This window comes from Apteryx mantelli, chromosome 15 (assembly GCF_036417845.1).
Source record: "Apteryx mantelli isolate bAptMan1 chromosome 15, bAptMan1.hap1, whole genome shotgun sequence".
NCBI classification, from domain to species: Eukaryota; Metazoa; Chordata; class Aves; order Apterygiformes; family Apterygidae; genus Apteryx; species Apteryx mantelli.
Window position 1 is genome coordinate 23,759,513 of NC_089992.1, and position 21,525 is coordinate 23,781,037.

General features: G+C 56.2%; 1 protein-coding gene across 4 annotated transcripts in view; it reads left to right on the forward strand.

Annotated features, from left to right (window-relative positions):
* SEMA7A (semaphorin 7A (JohnMiltonHagen blood group)) overlaps nt 1–17,915 on the forward strand; it is a 30,906-nt gene extending 12,991 nt beyond the window's left edge. Inside the window, exons 2-14 of one of the 4 annotated variants that reach the window (XM_013958768.2) lie at nt 5,766–5,899; nt 6,846–6,896; nt 7,289–7,384; nt 8,061–8,145; nt 8,742–8,852; nt 10,245–10,384; nt 10,753–10,931; nt 11,134–11,242; nt 11,516–11,714; nt 13,466–13,581; nt 14,176–14,327; nt 14,974–15,041; nt 15,848–17,915. In XM_013958768.2, coding sequence (XP_013814222.1) covers nt 5,766–5,899; nt 6,846–6,896; nt 7,289–7,384; nt 8,061–8,145; nt 8,742–8,852; nt 10,245–10,384; nt 10,753–10,931; nt 11,134–11,242; nt 11,516–11,714; nt 13,466–13,581; nt 14,176–14,327; nt 14,974–15,041; nt 15,848–16,197 — 1,790 coding nt within the window. In that variant the 3' untranslated portion in view covers nt 16,198–17,915. The remainder of the gene's footprint in view (nt 1–5,765; nt 5,900–6,845; nt 6,897–7,288; nt 7,385–8,060; nt 8,146–8,741; nt 8,853–10,244; nt 10,385–10,752; nt 10,932–11,133; nt 11,243–11,515; nt 11,715–13,465; nt 13,582–14,175; nt 14,328–14,973; nt 15,042–15,847) is intronic. The other 3 variants (XM_067305480.1, XM_067305482.1, XM_067305481.1) reach the window with 3 other exon arrangements.
* Nucleotides 17,916–21,525: the final 3,610 nt, after the last annotated feature.

Below are 21,525 nucleotides of genomic sequence, written 5' to 3' on the forward strand. Positions count from 1 at the left end.
TTCTCTGACTGCGTGGGTCTGGGAGCGAGATGGGGCTGTGGGCAGGCTCGGGGGTCTCCGAGGCTGGCTGTAGGGGGTGAGCAAGGCTCCTTCCCCTGGCCGGAGACCCTGCTCCAAGCTGGTGTCTCCCCCTGTGCGGACCTTGGTGCCTGCTGCCTGGAGGTCCCCTCTGCCCCAGGGGCTGCGAGGGCTGCAGGAGGGTGGTAACCGCCTAGAGCTGCGCGTGGGCGAAGCAGCGTGTCTGCTGCGGGCTGTGCCTTCGCTAGTGCCTGCCCAGGCCTTGCAGCACAGCTTTGCTGAGCCAGGTTTGTCTGCATAGTGTCCCCAGAGCGGGACTTAGTGAGGAAGGAAGGCAGGGCAGGAGTGCAGGTACCGGGTGCCCTGCTCTGCCTCGGTCCCCGTGCTGGCCCCGAGCCCCTTGGGGACACCGTTTCTCAAACCGTGTAATGAGCATTTTTCCATTCAGGGCAGCACGGCTGCTTTCCGGGCTCCGCGCTGTTGAGGGAGGGCAATCCCAGGGAGCAGGTAAATCCCATGCGTTGCCTGGCTTCCCCTCTCCGTATTTCCGGAGGAGTCCTCCCTTCACGGGAGTCTGATGAGCAGGAAGCGAAGGGTTTCCCTGGGCGGCAGCCTTTGCTTTTGGCTCCAGCATCGCCATTGCCGAGAGAGGCTGCAGGTTCTTATCGCTCGCTCTCCTTCCTTTTTCTCAAGCTTTCATTTCAGTTCCGTATTTTACAGTGCAGATGCCAGAGCGGATCAGAACAACTGCTTCCATTTTAGGAAGAGACAGTCCTCCTCGAGCACCGGTGCATAGTAGACACACAAAGATTTCCCCACTATGGCGATTCAGAGCCATGCGAGCCGGTGACTAACCCGAGCAGCTGGGAATCTCGGAGTCTGTTGGGATCCGAGCAGGGCTGGGGGCTTTTTTCCTGCTTGGAGAAAGGAAGAGCGGTGGAGGGCAGAGGGGAGAAGGCCTGGCTTAGCTGAGTCAGCCCTTGAGCTGAGATTAGAGCTGGGTATTTCAGCTCTCCTGTGACTAACCCGAATGCCCACATTGCTTCTCTATTTGAAGTGCTGTGGACATCTGCTTTCGGGGAGGAGGCCAGGAGCGAACCTTCTCCCCGTGCCCAGGGTGCTGCGCTCCTTGGGCCAGCGGGAGCCAGACCTAGCCATGGCGCTGGGGAGGCCATGGGCTGCGCTGCCGGGACCAGGGCCACGATACCAGGCGCTGCCCTGGCTCTTGGCTCCTTTCTGATGGGCTTCACCAAGGGGCTCAGAGATCCAAAGGGAGCCAGAGAGTTCTTTTGCCTGTCCTTAAAGCACGATCATGGGCCTTTGCCCAAGCCAGGCCTGCGCAGGCCAGCCTGTTTCACCCTGCTGTGCCCCGACCAGATTTGAAGCAGAATCGCTCCTTCTTTTGTCTGTGTTGCTCTTTGTGTGTTAAAGATCGACCTCTCTGCTCTCATCTCGTCTGGAACATCTCCCTCTTCCTTTACCTCCTCCTCATTACTTCACCCTGCAGGCATCCCTCCGAGATGCGCTGGGCTCCCTCCCTCCCCCTCATTAATATTATTATTATTATTCAATCTGGCATGGTTTTCCCCATCTTGCCTGCAAAGCACAAAGCTCTTCTTTCTCCTATTCATTGCTCCGGACTTGGGTTAGCATTTCAATTGACAATTGTGCCATTGATTTGTGTGCTGACCGTGGGGTTTGCCTTAAATGCCAGGCGAAGAAACCCGACAGGGTTAGCAAGGCTCTAGAAATTGGCCCTGACTCCCTTTAGGAGAGAGGTTGGGAATAGGGTTATGCCTTCCCCTTAGCAGGGTGTGATCCGCTCTTTGCAGAGTGTCAAAACCAGCCTTGGGCTTCCCGTGACATGTGCGTGGTTAGGACAGGTTTGTGCCTTGCAGATCCAGCCCCCGTCTCTGTGCGTGCAACGGTGCTTATAAACTGCATCTCTCCACCTCCCAGGCTGGCAGCAATCCCTGGATCCTCTACAGCTTGGCACGGGTATACTTGGCAGAGGCATGTGCCCGGGTGGTAGTTGACCCCTTTCACTTGGTGGGTTACAGACTGGGCGGAGATGTGTCACTTGCTGCCTCCTGAAACGCAGCCGAGTCTGGTCTGGGGCATCCATGGGTCATTTCCTAACCAGGAGCCGCGTGGGACTAGCCTGGGAGCTGCCTGCTCTCCCTGCCGCCGTGTGGCCCAGCCATTGGGATGTCCCATCCTTTGGTGCCATGTAGTGTGGTCACCTTGATGTGATCCCAGAGGATACCCAGCTGCAGCCCATGTTAAGTCATTTGATGCCCTCTGCCTTGTCATTCCCTGCTCTTGAATGCATTTATACCCCGGCCCCGGGCACAGGGGGACAGGGCTGCTCCTCGCAAGCCTGGTGAGAAGCAGAGGCGAAGGGAATCAAACCACTTGCTTAAGTCAAGCTGTTTAAGGCAGAGCAGGGAGTGAAGGCCAACTTTGCAGGTCAGCCAGAGGGCTGGTATGGAGGCAGAGAAAAACCACAGGACCCACTCACAGGGCCATTTTGTAGAAAGCTCCCTTCCAGATCAACTCAAATCAGTGCTGGGACTGCAAACACGCTTTTCGGTCCTGGCTAGCAGAGCTGTTTATTCTCAGCACAGTGATTCAATCCAGTCCCTGGGGAGCAGTAGGATAAATAATACGTTGGCGCCAACCAAATGATTGTTTTGGGCTTGTTTGTTCTGGCTGTTGGAGAAGCGTGAGTTACCCTTTGCGCTGTCCTGGCTGGGAAGCAGGTTGACACGGCTCTCGGGGCCTGACCGAGCTGAGCTTACGAAAGAGACGCTGTTGTGAAAAAAGCCTCGAAACGAAACCAAAATTAGCAGGCTCGAGCAGGGCAGATGTGTGCAAAAGGGTGAAGGGGAGGAACAGGAATGGGAAACAGCTGCAGGTGTGTGTTTTCCTGGATAAGCAGCAAATTTAGGGCTGGGCTGGAGGTCTGAGAGCAGGAGCAATGTGTGCTGAAATGCAGCCAAACCTGCCTGTGCCGTGCTGGTGATGGATTTTGCAGGCAGTGGTAGCTGGGTGGGGAAGGAGGAGATCAGGGGCTCCCGTGCGGGTGGGCTGTTGCGTGCCTGCTGGGCCGAGACGGGGGTTTTAGGCCTGCTGGGCAGGGAGCTGGTGGAAAGGGGATTAGTGCTTTCCTCCCTGGCACGCGTGCTGTCTGTGTAAGACCGAGTCTGTGGCTGATGCAGAGCCGGGCTAGCAGGCATGCCTAGTGGGCCACCTGCTCTTAGGGCTATTTAGGCAAATGACTCTGTCCCTTGCACAGTCACAGTGAAAAGACTCGATGCCAGCTTGTGCGGGAGGCAAAGCACGCGCTCAGGAGTTTCTCCCTGGAGTCCTTGGACGGAGGAGAGACCGTAGCACTGGGGAGGGCAAAGGGAGCAGGCAGGGACTGCCTTCCAGCCTGGCTCTTCTGGCTGTCGCATCCCAGCTGCCAAATTCTCCAGCTGCCCTGCTGCACCGCAGCCTCCGTCCTGCAGGTACCGGCGACGGAGGGGAAGGGCGGCCTGAACGGCCTGCGTTAGCAAAAGCTGCCACCTGGAGGGTGATGATGGCTCCCGTGCTGGGCCCGTGACACGCTGCTGGCACACCTCCACCCCGTCCCTTTGTGGCCAAGGTGCCCTTGTGAAGCAGCAGCCCGTGGGCCCCGGCTGGGCTTCCCATCGCAAGGCGGAGGGCGGGCAATGGCTGGCAGCACCCCGTGTTGGCCAAGCCGGTGAGAGGAAAGCCTGAGGAGGAGAGGGGACGGCTCTGGGTACCGCTGAACCCTGCAGGGATTAGAGGCCTAGCGGCACTGCCAGGTTCCGCTTGTCCCTCTAGCCAGCAAGGCTGCGGGTTGCCCCTTGGCAGGCTGGAGGACCAGGCTGCGTACACCCCCACAGCCGTCAGTGGGGGTGTTGCTCACCCCAGGGCGCTGTGACCGCTGTATTGAATTGGAGAAAAAAGCCTCAAATCAATAAGGCATTCAGGAACCCGAGTGTCCTCTAATGTCTTTTTACTTTGGGCTCTGCTGCCGGAGGCAGGGGGGTGCGGAGTCTTGGCAGGACCCCTCTGCAGCATGCTCTAGGCAGAGAGAAAGCACTGGGCTGTGCAAAGATTGTCCTTTGCCTGCCCTGCCAAACGCCCCTATAAATAGAGAGCGAGGGACACGTGCCACTGATTAATTGCCTGTCTGTGCAGGCAGCCAACTCCCGAGGCAGACGTAGCGTTTGTCTGTGTGCTGGGAACAGGCAGCGCTTGCCAGGAGAGAAGCCCTGTTCTTCAGAAACGGGGAAGGAGGCAGACTTGAAAACGGAGTGCCCTGTCGCATGAGCAGCAGTCAGTTGTGGTCTGGGCTGCGATTTTATCCCCTTAGAGGAGTTGAATGGTTCTGCTCCCTCTTGTGTGGCTGCTGCACGCTACAGCAAAAGGAGCAAGCTAACCTGCGGTGGTGCAAGTTGTGCCCCATGCGTTGGGCCCTGCCTCGGAGCTGGGCCCTGGCCTGGCTGCACAAAACTGTCCAGATGTGCCTACACCATCCCAAAGGGGATGCAGGACCACAGGACTCGGGTGAAAGAGAGCTAAGGCCCCGGGTGAGGGGGACTGTAGGGCACGTCCGGGAGGGGGCTCGCAGGCTCGCCAAGTGTGACAGCAGGAGCTGGCCCTGGCGGTGTCCTCCTGCACCTGCGATGGCAACGCAGAGAGAAAGGGAGGATGTTTTAGGAAGCAAGAGCTGAAAATGCCAGAAGGTGAAAGAGAAAGGAAGGAGGAGGTAAGGACAGAAAGTCCTTCCTCCCATCTGTAGCAACTGGTTGTGACATGGGGGCCTGGGTCTTGCAGCTCACTTCTCGTTAGCACCTGGGGTGTGGAGCCCTGTGGGGGGGAGAGGTGTGATGCTAGTTGTAGATGGCGAGGAGATCTGCTGCTCCTTGAGCACAGGGTGACTGACCCCAGCTGTAAGGCAGTGGGGCAGCTTCTCTCCCATTCAGCCAGATAAGAAGTCACAGCTTCAAGCAAGCATGTGTGAGGTCAGAGAGCAGTGGGCAGAAAGCCGTGGGCGTGTGAAATGCAGGCCTGCCAGTGCAGGAGCTGAATCTACAAGGCAGCTGCTGTCTGGAGCTGTTCTTGGAGGACAGACAGACAGGGGAGGGAGCCTGGGAGCCATGAGCAGGCAGCCCAAGGTGTTTGCTCCATGGCATAGCGGTGGGGACATCCCAGGGCGAGTGATCAGGGCATAAGGGTGCAATGAGAGGTTACCCAGCCAGAAGGAGAGGGTGCATCTCTGCTTCTCAGCTGGTGGGCACCCTGATATGCCTAAAAACGAGTGGCCAAACTCCTTTACTCCTGGCTGATCACCTTGAAGTGGTACTTGCTCTGTGAAGGGCCTCCTGTGTCAAAGTTTTCCCTCCTCTTCCTCCTCCTCCATCGCCAGCCCTGCAGGGGCCAGGCAGGGCCCCTCTCTATGCTCCCATCGTTTATGGAGCTATGCTGTCCCTGGGGAATAACAGGACAATAGTACAGCTCCTCTCAGTCTGGGAGCTGCCTTCCCCTGCCTGCCTGGTGCTAGGCCAGCCATTCCAGAGAGTTCCCAAGCTGAGTCTCATGCCCCGGCCTTTCTCATCACTCACAACTGAGGACAACATGTGGGAGTAGGCATTGATCAGCCTGCGCTGGCTGCGAGCACTCTCCGCAGTGAGTGGTTTCCCTGATGAGTCTCCTCTCTCTGGTGTTCCTAGGTGCAAGAGAGTATGTATTTCCCACGAGTGAGAAATACCCTGTCTTTTACCATAAAGAAAACAGCTCAGCTATCTTCGTCGGGGGAGAGGGAAAGCTTTACTATTACGACTTTGCAACCTATGAGACGTACACGGTAAGGATGCTGGGCTAACAAGTTTGGCCCCAGAGCCCCATGTGAAACTGTTCAGCCTCCATCTCTCAGCCCAGATTCTAGGTATCTTGCTCAATGTCTCTGCCAGCAGCAAAGTCAGGATTGGAAGTGCCCAGTTTATGCCCAGCCTGCCCCATCCATCTGGGAAGCCACAACATCAGTATGCTCAATGGCTGCAGCAAAGGGGAAGTCTCCAAACTAACCATGGGTGGGTCCTTCATGGAGGAGCTGGGAGTTTTTATGGTATTTGCTGCCCCAGAGGAAGGATTTTTCAGGTAGGGGACTCTTTCTTTAGCATGGAGAGGGATGCTCAGAGTCATGTGATTGGGAAGAAGTTTTGTTCCCATCCCCTTCGGCTGTCACAGCCCAGGCTGCTTTTCCTTGAAAGCAATGCGTTCTGGATCAGCTGGGCACTGAGTTAGTCTAGCAGGAGAATCCCAGGGTTGGTTGGTTTTCTCATGACCTCTTCTTGGTCCTCAAGCAAGTCAGTTCCTGAAGTTTGTGCCCAGAAACTTCCCTTCTTGTTCCCAGGAGCATAGTGCTTAATGTGTCTCAATCCTCAGACAGCCACCAACTACTGTTGAACACCCACTCCCTGCTCTGACAGATCCTCTCCCGAAACCCTCTGGAGAGCAGCCCAGGCTGCCTACCAGTCATGCCTGCCACTTTGACTCTGCATCCCCACTTCTTCCCATCCCCCCAAGGCTAGAGAGATCCAGTCCTACCAGCCCAGCCTCCCTAAGGTTTTTCAGATGCTGAAGTGGGGAAAAGGGCTGAGTTCCAGTGTTTGATAGCCCTCTTGCAGACATGCTTGCTTCACTTCTTGCTGAGTAAGTGAGTAGCATGTGGTCCATGGGACTGAGTTCCTGTTAGTTGTTGGCATTGAGGAGGAAGGAATAAAAGCATGTGTCTCTCTCTTCTATTTCAGGAAGACTTCCCTGTGATAAAAGGAGGACAGTGCATGAACTCTGGAGGTCCGGTAGGTTCCCTGGAGCTCCCCAAAAAATGCTGGAAGGTTGTTTCACAGGCAGCGCTTTGCCCTGTGTGGACTCGTGTGCTGCCCTAAGGAAGACACTAGGTCCTACCTGTGGTGAAGCGGTGTGGGAGGGGCAGCTGGAGGGGGCTGGATGGATGAGGGCTGGAGGACATGGGCCAAAGGACCACTCCTTGCATGCTGTCTCTGGGTGAAATCCTCCAGTACCTGTGGAGCAGGAGGTTGGATGAGATAATGTCAATTTTCTCCTCTGGTTTAAACACCCATGAAAAGCTAGGAAGCCACATAGCTTGGAGCTTGGTTTTGCCTCACACTTAGAGCAGCTGGGTCACGTTCTGCCATTCACAGCCATTCGTGTTCTCTTTTTTCTCTTGCAGGAAGACAATAAAAATTACCTCACATTACTGGGGGAGGATGGAAACGGGATGTTAGTGTGTGGTACCGGCGCCTGCTCTCCTACCTGCTGGCACTGGGTATGCTGGAAATACCCTAGCACATGGCTAACTGATGGGACTAGAACTGGGTCATCCTGCTCTGTCTGGTGTCTTCTCCACTGGACAGTTGGGAGTCCTGGGACATGTCTGGGGGATGTGGTACAATTTGGGAGCGGGCCCAAAGCCAAAGTAGAGTTCAGGAGTCCTTAGTGCCCACATAACAGTTTAAATCATGGAACAAGGGGCAAGGGGTCAGGAAATACATATATCTGTTTGTATACATGGCTGCCTGTGTTGGGACCAGAGCAAAGCGCTCGCCATTTTGTGCCCTGCTCTCTCCATCTGTAAAATGAGGCCCTGATACCCCCTTCCTTCTCTGAGTGCTCTGAAGTGCCCAGATGCCAGCTCCTGCTAGGAGCTTATTATGACGGCTTGGGACAGCACACCTGAGCAGAGGTCCGTGTGGGCCAAAGGCGATGCCAGCCACCTCTGTGCTCGCTTACCATAACCCCCCTCTCTTTACCTCCGCCCTGCGGCAGGGACTCTGCCTGGTCCACCTGAAGATGGGCCACGGACTTCCTTCATTCGGGCTGTGCCAGCCAAGCAGAGCTGCGTTCCTCTTGCCCCAGGGTAGACATAGGTGCCTGGCTGCTCTCCCTTTCCTGAACTGCCCAGCAGATCGCACTTCTTAGGGGCAATTTCTGTCCTTCCACAGGAACAGAAGAAGAAGGGCTCTCCATCGGATGGGAGAGGTATTGCCCCTTTCAGCCCTGACTCGAATTCCCTCGTTGTTGTTGACGGTAAGTCTGAATGCTTGCACGTCTTCGACAGTAGCACCGTGCAGGAAGGCTAGGCTCTCCACAGCATAAAGGAGCACCTGGAAACCTTGAGGCTGTTCCAGAAACTACATCCCTCTGCTCTAGTTGGGGATCAACCCCAGTGCTTCTTGCTTTGCCCCTTATGAACGCATGCACTTCTAGGACAGAACATAGCACAGGTTGTTTATTCCTGTCCTGGGGATGGGATTGAGTCTTTTTGCAGGAAGCTAGAGTGCAATGGTAATAGAGAGGAAAGAGAAGGTCCTGCAGTAACTCCACTGCTGAAATGGCTGAGGACCTGGTAGAGGAAGAGATGGGGCTCCCTTCCAGAGGCAGAGCAAGGATTTATCCCTGCTGCTCTGAGGAAAAAGCTCAAGAGCATCCCCTGGGGGAGTCCTGCCAGGCCTCTTCAGTCCTAGACAGTGAGCACTGGGTTTGGTGATCTGTATTCGCCAACTGTGTGAGTCTTTTTGGCCTACCACATGCCCAGATTATTCTTGGTTCTTCTCTTTCTTCTCACAAACCCTCCTGCCCCCTCTGGAAAGAGCCTGTTGCAAATGAGCCTTCCTGTCCCATAGGTCATGACATCTATTCCACCATCAAGAAAAGCCAACAGAACGGCAAGATACCCCGTTTCCGGCGAGTGAGAGGAGGTGGAGAGCTCTACACAAGTGACACTGTGATGCAAAGTGAGTATGAGGGAGATCCTGAGGGAGTGGGACTTGCTGCTTTGCCCCATCAGGCACATAAATTGGACTCCTTGTCAGTCCACAGCTGTGGGCCATGTTATGTACACAGCACAACTTGAAGAGGTGCGTCCCCTCTGCCCAGCTGCGGCTCAGCTCCAGAGCCTCCTGCTTGGGTTTGCTCACTCCTGGGATAGAGCTGTGGGGAGGGCTGATTCGGTCCCCATCTGCGATGCTGTCAAGGAGGGACCTAGCAGCCCCTTTTAGCTCTGTTGCTGGCAGCTGGGGGAATTTGAACTCTGCTTCTGGGCCAAAACAACTGACAAGTGAGTTCCTCTTGCTTGGGGTAGGGAGGGAGGAGATTGGGAAATGGAGAGAAGTGGACAGCAAGTCCCATGTCAGATGCTGGAAGGAAATATTGTTGTGTAAAGGTACCCAGCAGCTGCTATATGGTGGTGGAAACGGGAAGAAGAACTTCCACTCCGGGCAGACTGGTGTGGGGAAAATGAGTCTTTCCAAATCCCCAGCCAGGGTGAGACTGTGAGGCAGGAAGAGGTTGGGCTGTGCATGGGACAGGGGGGAACAGAGGGAAAGGACCCCCCTTGATTTCCATGAGCCATTGGCTTATTACTTCACCTTCTGCCAAGCCTCCCCAGTGACCAAAGACATTCTGGCCAAGGACAAAAATCAAGTCAAAATGACACCAAGGCAAGACAGGACTTATGTATCTGGGGACATGGTGGGGGGGAACCAAGGCAGCAGCAAACAAAGTTGATGGACCCAGAGCCATGAGGCCAAACGCATAATTAGGCAGAACACCCTGCCATGGAAACACCAGCTAATGATGCTCGGAGGGACCCCGAGCCTTCCCCCGCTGCTGGGGATACCCTTTGTGGTGGTGGTGTATTAATAGGAAAAGCATCATTGGGTTTTCCACACCAAACACAAACATTGCAGCTTGCTGTCCCACTGAGGGAGCCTTCCTATATGGTTATAGTTCCTCTACGCAAGAAAGGAGAGTGGGTTTCCTTTGCTGCTAAGCAACCAAGGCTTCACTGGGCTCTGGGGACTTGGCCTTCAAGGAAATGGGTGCAGGCAGGGGGAGGAGGAGGAGGGAGAGGAAGGGGAAACCCACGAAGGAGGTGGCATGTGAAAAGCAAACATTCATGTGCTGCACCCAGGGATCTGTGACTGGTCAGGTCTAGAGGATGGGCTCGGACCTGTCCCTTGCCTGGAGCACAGATGGTCTTTGCATTTCCTCATCTTGCCTAAGAGTGACTGCTTAGTTGCAGAGGTCGCCGGTTTGTTCCCAACTGGTGACTTTCAGATGACCTTGCATTCCTGAAATGTGCATGTTCAGGCCAGGGCTTTCTGATAGCTTATGTCCCATTTCAGACCCCCAGTTTGTCAAAGCCACAACTTTAAGGCACGAAGAGCCTCACCAGGACAAGATTTACTACTTCTTTCGTGAAGACAATCCAGACAAGAGTCCTGAGGCACCCAGAAACATCTCCCGAGTGGCCCAGCTGTGTAAGGTACATGTGAGCAGTGTATGGTGGGGAGGGAAGAGTGTTACGGGGTGGCAGATGGACATACCAGCTCACCTGATGCTGTCAGCACATGAGTTGGTCCCTCTTGCTCAATTCTCTACTCTGCCACAGAGTTCATGTGGGGCACGGCCATGTCCTCAGACCTTCCTGTCCTCTGGCTCCCACATCGGCTGTGGGGGTAAAAAAGCCCTGTCCTGTCTCACTGGGATGCTAAAGAGGTGCACATCTGTTGCAGTGACCAGGGTCAAATATATCCCTGGGACATCCTCCAGTCATCCATCCAAGATGCTGGGTAGGGGGGGACTTTGTGTTCCTCCCTGCCAGACCCTGACTCTGCTTTCCCCCTCTCCCAGGAAGATAAAGGGGGAACCAGCTCACTCTCTGCTTCCAAGTGGACCACCTTCCTGAAGGCCAGCTTGATTTGTGTTGACCCGGTCACCAAGGGCAACTTCAACTGGTTGCAAGATGTCTTCTTTGTCCCTTCGAGTAACTGGAGGGATTCCAAAGTCTACGGGCTCTTCACAAACACATGGTGAGAGTTCTTGCAAAATGGGGGAGGCCCTGTCCCATGGACCAAGTCTTTTTGTTCAGCTTTGTTCTCTCTGGCACGCTAATAGGTGGAAAACAGCCAGAATGGACATTGTCAACAAAGGCGTGACACACACAGCCATGCCCCATCCACAGGGATGATGGCCAGCGTCTCACTGACCCTCTCTTTGTCCTGTTGTCCACAGGGGAAGCTCTGCTGTTTGCGTGTATTCCTTTGGGGACATTGACAATGTATTTCGGACATCCAAACTCAAAGGCTACAATGGTCCCAACCCGGATGTCAAGCCTGGACAGGTGAGTGAGTGATAAAAGATGCCCACATTAGGTGGAGGGGCCCTGTGAGGCTGGAGACCTGGTCCCTGCTCTGCCCCTGCTGTCCTCAGAGTAGCTTGGAGAAGTGAGGGGACAGGCCCACCATTGAACAGCCAGGTGACAGCTGGGTAACTGTCTCAGGCAGTGAGGAAGGTTGTACGGCAAGTCTGCCCTGTCTTGCTCTCTTGCCCTTGGGTCTCGTCCCCAGGGATCTGTCTGACTCTGATGGTGGCTTTTGTTCATCTCTTGGCACAGTGTGTTTCCTCTGGACAGCACACCCCAAGCGAGACCTTCAAGATAGCCGACAGCCACCCAGAGGTGGAGGACCGGGTGGAGCCCATCGGCCCCACCAAGAGCCCCTTATTCCACAACAAGCACCGCTACCAGAAGATCGGGGTGCATGAGGTCTCTGCAGCAGATGGACGCCGCTACAACGTGCTCTATCTGGCAACAGGTACTGGGAACTGTTCTTCCTGAGGTCACCCACTGCTTCCCCTCGAGGGCAGGGACCGCAAGGCAGGCAGTGCCAGAGACAGATGAGACCCCCCCAGTGCAGAGCAGAGGAAGGTGCTGTGTTTCCCCCAGCCTGGCACCCGTTTGTCAAGCAGAGAAGAGTTGTCAAGTTCCAGTACAGCTAAAGACATCCAATTTGTGCTGGTGTAGGCAAAGACAGACTGGAAGTAGAGTCCCAGCACATGAATTTTACCCTGTTGGGCTGCTTCAGCCTGTGGTAGGTCACAGGCTAAGTGTTTTTAGGGCAAGTGAGGGGTCACAGGGCCCTCCCCAGCTGCAGCTTTACACTGTTGAGCAGGGATCCTTTGAGAAGGGACCCGCTCTGTCACCTCCTGTCCTTGCCTGTTCTAGGACAGCAGTGCAGGCTTCTTGCTACACCAGCACCTCCAGCTCGAGACACAGCGAGCCGATCACGGCTGTTGGTGGTGGTGGGCCAAGGCTGAGATTCAGCTGCAGGTGAACAGGAAGGCAGAGCAAAATGCCTGTCCTCAGTGTGAAGTTGGAGAGCGCAGTCTTATGGGCTGTTTGGCTTCTCAGGCGGTTTAGATACTTGCTGCCCAGAGGCTGTGAAGCCCCCTAACCCAGCGCTTCCCTCTCTTGCCTTACTAGCTCCCCAGCATTTCTCCCTTCAGCTGTGCCCATCCCTTTTCTGCATTGCGCTGGGGTTTGCTCACTCTAACAGAGTTGGCATTTTTGGAGGGACTTTCTGGGCCTTTTTTTTCCCAATCTGTGATACAAAATTACAGGCAAGTCTCAGTAGGTGGCCTGGGTTGGATCAGGGCCCACCTGTGCTAAGATTTATCTTGCAGGAAGCTTTAGCTAAATATAGCTAATGTCTTTTAGATCCCCTCTAGGGAGCTTGCTCCAAGCTGCAGGGCTTGGCAGGGCAGCTTCCCACCCTCACTGGGGTGAGAGGAGAGGCAAGGCTAGCAGTTGGGGTGAGAGAGGTGGGTCCTAATCCCTGCCTGTCCTGGGCTTCCTGGAGTCACAACTTTTACCTCCTCCTGGTTGACGATGGAGAGGGGAGCTGCTATTTGGAAAGGGGAGGCCATGCAAGTACTTGAGGAAGATTAAACAGTGAAGATTCACTAGTCCTGTTCCCTCAGGATTAATCTTTTCACCCCTCCCTACCAAACTGACCTGTTTTCTTAAATCACCAGTTTCTGGAGTCATTTAACTGGGCAGGGGAGGCAGTTTACTTAAAAGAAAGAAAGGCAAAAATCCAAGTTTTCGCCTCAGGCGAGCAGGGAGATGAGGCTTGTGATCAAAGCAGAGCTGAGTTAGAAGGCAGTTGGTTTTCTTGCTGAGGCCATTACAGTGTAGCTGATCAAAGCAGGCACAGCCAGGCCTTGAAAGGCGACGGGGAAATCAGTTCCTCATGGCTCTGGGCTGGGAGGATGACAAGGCTCTGCTGTGGAAAGCATTATTGTTTGGAAGATTATTTCCTAGCAAAACAAGCAAACTCCTTCCGAGAAAGGTCCTGTTTTCTTGCCACTGATACAGTCTCCTCCAGGTGGCTGGTTTCAGGGATACGGTCAAGCCGGGCTCTGCAGAGCGGGTATCATCTGCCACAGCATGGGCTGAAATCACAGAGCTGTTTTTTGCCTGGCTTTCCCAGCCCTGGCTGCAGTCCCTCTGCCTTGCCATTGAGCCCTGCATGGCTCATCAGGGTGCTCTGCTCCTTCTTTCCAGACAAGGGATCCATCCACAAGATCGTGGAGTTGCCGGACGGGGTGCAGAACATCATGGAGCTCCAGGTCTTCCCAAAGAAAGACTCAATCCAGTCCATGATCCTGGACCATCAGAGGGTGGGTCTCTGCCTGCACCGTAGCAGAAAGGAAACCACTGGGTCAGGCTGTCACTTACAAAGCAGTCGACAGGGGAGGCAGGGACAGAAAATTAAATGCCAGCCCCTGGATCTGGAAGTAGCTGCTGGGTGGGTTTGTGGGGGTCAGGCAGTGGACTCTGCTAAATCCCAGCAGCTGGGCTGATGTCCCCAGTCCTGGTAACTGTGTGTCTGTTCAGGCCAGTGGACAAAGGAGCCTTTCCAATGTCTCTTCTCCTGGAGGCGATGGAAGAACAAGGCTATTTGCTCCCTCTCTTTGTCCGGCCTTGCTGGCCGATGAGCTGTCAAACAGCGCTGGTGCTCCACCCCAGAGGTGACAACGTTGCTATGACTGATGGAGCAAACATATAAACAGGGTGGATGGGGAAAGGATGGCTGCTTCTCGTTCCATGATCTAGGGCAAGTGATATATGGCTGCATTGTCTGGGGCCCCTCTGGTGAAATCCACTCCAGTATCGCAATGACTAAACCTGTGGGAACATTTCTACTGTGATCCTTGTAAGGTGGCACTGGGACACAGTGCTGCAATGATCAGCTGCTCGCTTTCCTCCTACAGGCAATGCTGTATGTGGGCTCAACATATAAAGTCATGGAGATACCCATGGACATGTGTGGGGTGTATCGTAACAACTGTGAGAGCTGCTTGCTGGCAAGGGACCCGTACTGCGGGTGGTCTGATGGGCGTTGTCAGTCCGTATATCGAGGCCGGTACGTGGTACTGACTCTCTGCTTGCTCTTTCTCCAGCACATTTCATCTGGTTGCTTTAGCATGAGAAGTACCCAACCCCTTGGCATTTCCCTTCCTGGCCATGTTCAAACCTGGTTTTGAGGCCATCTTCTCATCACAGAGATACCTGGGCCCATTATGTCCAGGCAGTAACAGCACAGACATCTATGTGCCGTCCCTGGAACTGCACCTCTGCAGGGATCTGACCCTCCTGCAATGCCCGTGCACTGGGGTGGGGAGAAATGAATGGGTTTCATACGACTGGGCTGAGCACCCAGCTCCTCTTTTGCTGGTAGAAACATGCATAGCTCCATCAGAGCAGAGGTTCTGGTTTGTTATGCCTGCCCTTATGGATGAAAATTAAGCTCTGCTGCTTTGCAATCTGGCCATGATGCTATTTGAAGTGGTTGTTTGTGATGAGTTGTTGGGTCTTGCATTTGTCGTCCAGCAGCCCCTTAAGCGAGGGATTATTCTTCCCTACCCAGGTAGTGGCAGATGTTTAAACAGCAGGTTTAACTTTTTGCCCCATCCAATCCATCACATCCTTTATGGGTAAATCCTTTCCTAGCCTGAAAGTGTTGCTTCCCTGCTATTAGTGCATTGCTAATTCTTGTTCCCATCTGTTAGGGAGGTGCGTCAAAACCTAAATCTGGGCTCGTGGAAAGAAAAGTGCCAAGGGGGTAAAATTAAGGAAGGTAAGTAAAAGGCCATGTGCCCACAGGGAGTTTGGGGCAGGGTGACTGATTCTCAAGTGCTGGTATGGGTTGAAGGAAGTATTGCAACTCATTTCTGGGGAACTGGGGACCACCGTGAGTAGGAGTATTCTGAGAGATGGATACACTGGGCAAGTCCCAGCTTGTAGCATAAATAAATCCTTATTTAACCACTAGGCAATATACTTGTTAATGAAAAAATGAGCATTAATCAAATATTAGTCAAGCCTTTGGTATACAATACCACAAGCCTGATGTCACATTGCTGCCTCTGATAACCACAGACTTTGATGACCCTTAGTCTGAGGCTAAGATGGTCAGGCATGATCCTAATTGACCCTGCTCAGTCTGCAACTATGCCAAGCAAGCAGACACTACAAAATATTCCACCTCCTACCCTAAATCAAGCAATCTGGGTGTTAGGCAAACAGAACAAACTCCCTAATAGGTCTTCATGTCCAAGGGGCTGTCAGCACATCTGGACACCTCTACACTGCTGTAAACCATCTGGTTTGGCCTCATTTCACTTCTGTGGTGAGGCTGAGCCAGTGCTATTGTGGTATGTGGTCTTCTGAGCTGGACGGGAGGTCTCAGACTCTGTTTGCCACTGATGTCCAGGCAGAAGAGTCCTACAGACTTCACCAGCTGTGGGTCAGGCCCTGCTATTATTGCTAAATGCCCATGTAACATGTCACCGTCAGTCCAACAGTTCTTCCCTCCAGACTTGCGAGGGAAGCTGTGGTTCCTGGAGACACTTGTCTCATCCCACCCTTGTTAATCTCTTCCAGCAGACAACTACCAGAACATCACAGTTGTCCCTTTCTCTCGCTACTACCTCAACTGTCCTGTTGAGTCCCACTATGCCACCTACAACTGGTACCACAATGACTTCCTCATCAAGACCTGTAACAACACCCACCCCCAGCAGGACTGCTTCCATTTCATCCAGAATGTGAGCCTGGCTCACTTCGGCCGCTATGTCTGCATCTCTGAGGAGGACGGCTTCAGGCAGGCTCTGGTGAAGGAGCGCCTGGTGGACCAGCTCAGGTTCATGTCACAGATGAGCCAGGCCACCATGACATTTGGCTCCTGGTTGCACCTGCTGCTGATGGTGGTGTTGGTGGAGCTCTTCCACTGAACATGACAGGATCATGTTCTCACCTTCCAGTCTGCTGCTGCTCTTCCTCGACTTGCTGTCCACTCCTGAGGCAAGATCCCCATTCTCTTAGTCACTCTTAGGACATTAATCTTTGACTGTCCCAGAAGGGGTCCTGCCACTCTGTGCAGCAACCCTTCCATCTCTGGTCCTGGTGGAAGAGATGACTCAGGCATTGTGAGGAAGACACAACTGCAAGGCCAGATGGAGCAAGGTTTGGGGACAGGGAGGGAAGGGGTACCCAGTACACAGTGGACATTCACTGCAGTGCTGATGGGGTGGCTTCAGCCTCTCCCCCAGCATCTGCTGGCAGCTCTGTGCTGGTAATCCGCATGAGTGTACACTGGGTGCCAGTTTTGTTCAGGGGACTATGCAGATGTGCATGCACTGATCCTCAGGGCCTGGTGACTCCTCTCTTTGGGAACATGCATGTGATGAAGAGGAGGAGCCAGCCCTTGGCCTTACCAACTGGTTGATCTGTGCTTTTTTCCAAGCGAGGACTGATGCCTCCAGGTTTTTAGTTGCTAATGCCTGTTCAAGTTGACAAGCACCTGGAATGCTCCCCATGTGACCTGTGAGTCCCTACCTGGCCTGGTCACAGAGGTCAGAAGAATCGGACCCTGGGAGCATTTTGTTTTTTGTAGACATGGGAGGAACTAGCACTGGTTACCTGCGTGAAAGGGCGGGTACAGAGTTAGCATTTTGCATGGAAAAGACTTGGAGGATGACTAGATTTGGCGGGTGGGAAAGGGCAGACCAAAGGGCCCTTGATTTCCCAGAGATGGGAAGGGAAGCCCAAACCAGAAGCGGGGTGGCCCTGAGAAGTTCAGACGCACAAGTCCTCTGTAGGCAGCTAAGGACATTTATCTGTGGTCAGCCTGCTCCCAGTGTACCTTTCCTCCTGGTGAGGGACCAGGCTTCCTCAGGGAAAGAGGAGGCAGGCTGCAGATCTCAGGGTGCTGCAAACAGGCGTAACCTCGCTGGGCAGAGCAGAGCAGAGGGGCTGCCTCTGTTTCCACCACCCAGGAGCAGATCTGCCTCTCTCCCTCGCAGTGACTGCTGAGGGAGGAGAAGGGGAAGCACCACACTTACTTCCCTTGGCCTTTGAGGCCTCCAAGCAAGACTAAACTGTGAAAACTGGGATTCTCTCCCTAGGCCTGTGTGCAAGGGGCGATCCCACAGCTTGTCCAAGCCTTTTCCGGTCCTCTTGGCCCCCAAAACACCCAGTCTCAGGCCATGTAACGGAGGGACATCATATCATATGCTTCCAATTACCTGTAACAGCAGCACAGCTCCTGCTTTGTGCCTACTTGGAGACGCTCAGGAGCGCCGGAGCGGGATGAGCACCGGGCAGGCGGCGCAGCTGGCCGGGGAGCCGAGTCCCTGGATCTCTTGGCTAGGGGGAGACATGCCGCATGTCTTTGTGACCGCAGACTACGGACAACGGGCCAGAGGTTCCTACTGCACTACATTTCCACAGCAACCTTCGGAGTCTAGAGTAGAGCTTGTTACATCTCTTCTCAAAGCACTTTAACTTTGTGAACTAACAAATGTCTATTTATTAGCTGCTGAGGATTGTATAATTTTATAATATTGTAGAAAGGGCGTGCAAAGTAGTAAAAACAAAACATCTACCAAAAACCTCTCAGAGCTGCGACCAAAGCGCTAGGGTGATTGTGGAAATAAAAGCGTGGAAAAGAGCCGGCGGAGCGTTGTGTTCGGGGCGAGGAGCGCGGGGAGGCCCGCGGGACGTGGCCCCTCGCTCCCTCTGCCCCCCGGCGGAGCGGTTCCCCCACCCCCTGCCCTCCGCGGCGTCCGGCCGCGGACGTATTTACAGAGCATCCTTTCAAAGGCCCTCGGCGTTGTTTAGCCCTCCGCCTTTCCTGTTGACGTTTCGTCTGCCGTGTTTTCTGGGCTTTCCTGTTCCCATCAGAGGAGCCTTACATTTGTAAGGGCTGATGTTCTTTCCCCTCCGGCGCTAGTCTGCAGCCTCCCACCCCCGACCTTTCTGCTCTGCGCCGGCGCCACGGCGCGCGCTGGACCTGCCGGTCCAAGGCCGTGTTTCACCACCTCCGGGCTGCTCCGGCTTTCTAGGTTGCTCCTCTGAAGTCTTTGATCATGTCTTAGCCGGCTCATCGGGGAGGGGGCACCCCTTCCAGCGCCGGGGGCCACCGCACGTGCGCCGAGCCGGTCGGTGCTCAGCTGCGCAGGGCCGCCGCGGGGCCCGGGGTCGCCCCCTTGCTGCCGGGCGCCTGCCGCCAGCCGGCCCCAGAGCCCGGGCGCTGAGAGAGGGGCGCCGGAGCCGGCTTCGTCTGCGAGGCGTTTCACCGGCCGTCGAAACGGGAAACCCGGCGCGAAGGGAGCGGCGTGATCGCCGGCTCGCCGCTCGGGCCGCGGCGGGAGGGAGCGCGACACCTGGGAAATTCCCACTGGAGAAGCCAGTGGGCTTTCGTGCCCCTCCGCGGCCGGGCCAAGGCATTTCGCACTTGCAAAGGGGCCGGGGGCTGCCGTCTCCTTGCCCCGTGCCGGGGGCTCCGGCCAGCAAACCGGCCCCAAACGGGGGCTGCTCAAGCAACCTGCCGAAACAGCCTCGACGCCGGCAGCGGAGCGGGGAGGGCTGGCAGCGGCCGAGCGCCGCAGCACGCGGAGCCCGGCCCGGTGCCGCCTACGGACGGCGGGCACGAGCACGGGGGCCGCTTATAAATAGCTGCACGCGGCGGCTTCGGGGGCCTGTTGGATGGCGCGGGAATCGCTCTGTTCCCGCACGGCGGCCGCTTTGACGCAGAAAGCGCTTTTTGCGAACACCCCCCCCCCTCCGCCACACACCCCGTTCTTGCATCCCGGCCACCTGGCAAACAGCTCTCAGAATAAAAACCGCGCCGCTATTGCAGCTCCGTTTCTGCTGTTTCGAGCTCTTCTTCTCCGGGAAAAATGAGCTGAAGGTTGGCAGGGAGCAAAAATAGAACAGGCTTGGGATGGGCGGGGGGCAGGGAAAGGACACGAAAGCTTTTAAAATGTTCCAATAAAAGCAGAAGGAAACTGGAGCAAGCGAACAATGCAATACAGTACAATACAGCGCGACACAGAACAGTACAGTTCCCTACAATACCACATGGCTCAAGCCCTGTGAAACCCCCATCAAAGCACCTTCGCGTCGCCGGAGGAACAACGGCAGGAACCGGCGGCCGGCGGGGCTGCCCGGCGTCGCTCCCTCTTCTGCAGGCGTTTCAAAGGGTCGCGGTCGCCCTCCAGCCCCGCGCTCAGCTGCATTTCTGCACGCTATTCTTGGCTGTTCCCGAAGGCAGCGTCAGGAAGTCTTTGGGAAACGTCGGTGGCGCTGGGCTGGAGCCACCCGAGCGCCCGGTCTGCGCCGAGGCACCGGCGAGCTTTGCCCGACAGCCGCCGCGTTCGAGCAGCTCAGCGGCCCGTTCGCAGGGCGTTGCAGCTTCTGCGGTGCTCACGGCTCCTCCGTGCCGCGTGCCGGACATCCTGCTTGCACGAGGGGGGTCTGGCCCCCAAGCGCCGAAGGGGAAACTGAGGCCCAGCAGCAGCAGGGCTGAGCACAGGGCAAGGTCCCAGGGGGGCCGCAGCTTCGCCAAGGCGCTGCAGGGGCCTTTCCCACATCTCCTGGTCCAGCCCGGTCTGCAGCGGCCCCGGCCCAGGGAGGCCTCGGGCGCCGCAGGCGAAGCCCTGGGCGAGCTCTCGGCTGCGTCACAGGCTGCAGAAAGCCACCGTCCCCATGCGGGGAGCCGGGCGCCCCCCGGGCGCCCCCCAGCCCGCGATGGGGGAAGCTGGAAAATCGCCCTCACGCCGAGAAACGCCGTGTTTCCCACGGGGGCACGGAGAGCTCGGCCCGTGGAGCAACGCCGCGGCGCCCCGCTTTGCTCCGTGCTCCCTGCCCTGCCTCCCGCAGCTCCGGTCTAGGAGCTGCTTTAAGAAGGCAGCGCCAGGGCGTATTTTGGCTGAAACAGGTTCGGTCGTATCTGCAGTCCCCACGGCGCCTTCCCCCCCCATTACAAACCAGTTACACACCGAAGGGCGGACTCGGGCGCCGGGACCGAGCCTGCTGCTGGCAGCAGCGCGGGGAAGGCTCCGCCGTGCCGGTGCCCGGCGGGGAGCTTGGCACGAAACCTGCTGGCAGCGGCGGCGGCAGCGGCGGTGGCGGCAGCAGCGTTTCTGCGCGAAGGAGGAGCGCCGAGCCCGGGAGCCAGCCATTTTTAGCCGGAGATAAAAGCAGAAGTGCGAATTCTGACAGCCGGCCTCCTCCGAAACGGGAGAGGCAGGCGGGGAGGCTGGGGAGAGCGGGAAGGCGCCGAAACCCGCTGCCGGCGCGTCCCAGGCGCCCCGCAGGGAGGCCGAGGTGTTGGCGGTTCCCCGTGCGCTCGGGTGGCAAAACCGAACGGGACCAGGAGAAAAAGACCAACGATCCTCCCCCTTCGCCTGGGCCGGGAGGAAAAGACGGAGCCTTTCGCTGAATTTGCAGCTGGAAAAGGCCAGGCCCAAACTTTTCAGGCTTGGTATTTGATTCTTAGCCGCGTTTCCCCCGGCCACCGGCTGCTTCCTACGAGCGCAATGGCTCGAAAGCCCGGGCGGCGCCGAGCAAATGCACGCGAGCGGCCGCGGCGGGGGCTTGTCCGCCTGCGCCCAGCGCAAACGGAAAAAGGCAGGTTGCAAGGCCGGCCGCGCTGTTTCCCCCGGCTGGTTCGGGACGGTTGTGTCCCCCAGGGCACCGTGCCCAGGCGGCGCAGAGGTGCAGAGCAAGCACAAACAGAGCTGGCTGGAGCTGGCGGGGTGGCCGGCGTGGAAATCAGGCCACCCCCAGGGCCACCCCAGCTTCCCATGAGCGGTGGGGACCACTTCCAGGGCAGGGACCAGCCCATCCGGCTGTCACTCGTGCTGGTCTTCTGCCTCCCCAGCTCCTAAGAAAATCAGCTCGAACTCCTTTTCGGGGGTCCTGGGACACTTTTGTCAGGGCACCCAGGGGATCGGCTGGGCGTCCACAGCCGAACGGCCCCAGGCAGGTGGTGGTGGAGGTCTCCACATATTTTTCTCTTTCCAGGAGGATTTGGGCCTTGGTGGTCCAGGCTGGGGAATGAGGGTGACACCAGCTATGGGTGCTACATCAGCCCGGAGCCCAAAAGGCCTTTTCCTCCTGGGTGCTCACCAGCATGTGGCTTGGAGAGCTTCAAAGAGGTGGCAAATGAAGGTGGGTTTGGATGCAAGAAAAACTCCACTAGGGGAAGACAGTGGGGAGCAAATAAGCGTGCAAACACGGGGAGCACCAGCCCCTGTCCCACGGCTCCAGCCGCT